Source organism: Heterodontus francisci, chromosome 34 (genome assembly GCF_036365525.1).
Source record: "Heterodontus francisci isolate sHetFra1 chromosome 34, sHetFra1.hap1, whole genome shotgun sequence".
Lineage (NCBI taxonomy): Eukaryota > Metazoa > Chordata > Chondrichthyes > Heterodontiformes > Heterodontidae > Heterodontus > Heterodontus francisci.
Genome location: NC_090404.1, coordinates 9,332,222 through 9,333,473, shown reverse-complemented (window position 1 = coordinate 9,333,473; position 1,252 = coordinate 9,332,222). Strand labels below are relative to the sequence as shown.

Here is a 1,252-nt window from a genome sequence, read left to right as displayed (position 1 = left end):
AGTTGAATTATCTGTAAAGCGACTCCCAGTAAATGGATTCATGAATCTAACAATTAGATCAGGTCACACTTCACTCTGCCATTATCTGGACATTATCTGTAACGTTCTCAGAGTCACCGCCAGAGAGTTCCGGAGTCACATGTTTCTCGCTGTTATCAACTGGGAATTATCCAGATTAAGCATACGGTGACACTGCCAGTGGTAGCAACGCCCACAGTTTCTATTTGCTGCTGTCGGTCTGAGCCGCCTTCCCTGACCGGTGTTATAGAAGAGTTTGCAGCCGCTGTGCCCTGTTTGTCATTGGGTGGTTCAGTGGTGCATTGGGGTGCGATCTGTATTTCTGCTACAACCGAGGATTTCCTGGTCTGCAGAGTTACAGACTCAAAGACCACCATGCCGAACCGTCTCGCATCGTTCCTCATCCTTATAACACTTGCCAGTAAGTATTTCTTTCCCAGTAAAAATCCAGTTCCCCCCTGATTGCTGTAACCCAGGTGTTACCATTGGTAAAGTGTTGATGTGATGAAGAGCATGACCTTGCTGTTGACTATTATTATTATTTTATGTTAGAATGGAGTCACCAAGACGCAGTGGAACAGCCGGTTCCTGAAATGACGGTTGAAGAAGAAAGTAATGTCACACTAAACTGCACCGTAAAAACAAGCAATCCCAGCCCTTATGTGTTCTGGTACAGTCAGCACCTTGGGCAGCCTCCACGGTACGTGTTTTATCTCTATGCAGGGATCGTAAACCGGAGCCCCGACTTCACTGACCGATTCTCTTCTACGTTTAGTAAAACGACCAAGATTACGAAATTAACTATCAGCAATACCCTGATCTCTGACACCGCTGTGTATTTCTGTGCCATGAACCCCACACTGCTGCAGCGATATAGCGGATCCCGTACAAAAACCCACACTGAGAGTTCCAGTTAGTGTTCACCAGAGGGCGCTCTCGCACCCATAAACAGAAACAGTAATTCAGCCCCCACTGCGAGAGTCACAGGGAGAGTTTTAAAGGTCAAAAATCAACAAGCAACAGCAGATGAGGTCGACTTGCAGAATTATATTAGTTTGTGATTTCAACTCGCATTTATAATAAATATTTACAAATGTACCTGCCGGGCCTGTAGTGACTATATGTCTTCTGACGTCTTTTCTGTGCCGATTCTTTCTCATCGCTCGTCTCCTTCTTCCAGTCGTTAATTTAACGATATAAATCCATTATTTCTGCTCGGCATATTAATTCAGAA

The 1,252-nt window shown here is 44.9% G+C and overlaps 1 gene segment (V, D, J or C); it reads left to right on the top strand.

The window, feature by feature from the left end:
• LOC137348488 (T cell receptor alpha variable 14/delta variable 4-like) lies at window positions 1–1,252 on the top strand. The segment is given in 2 exon segments: window positions 1–439; window positions 571–1,252. Coding segments are annotated over 2 exon segments (411 nt in total).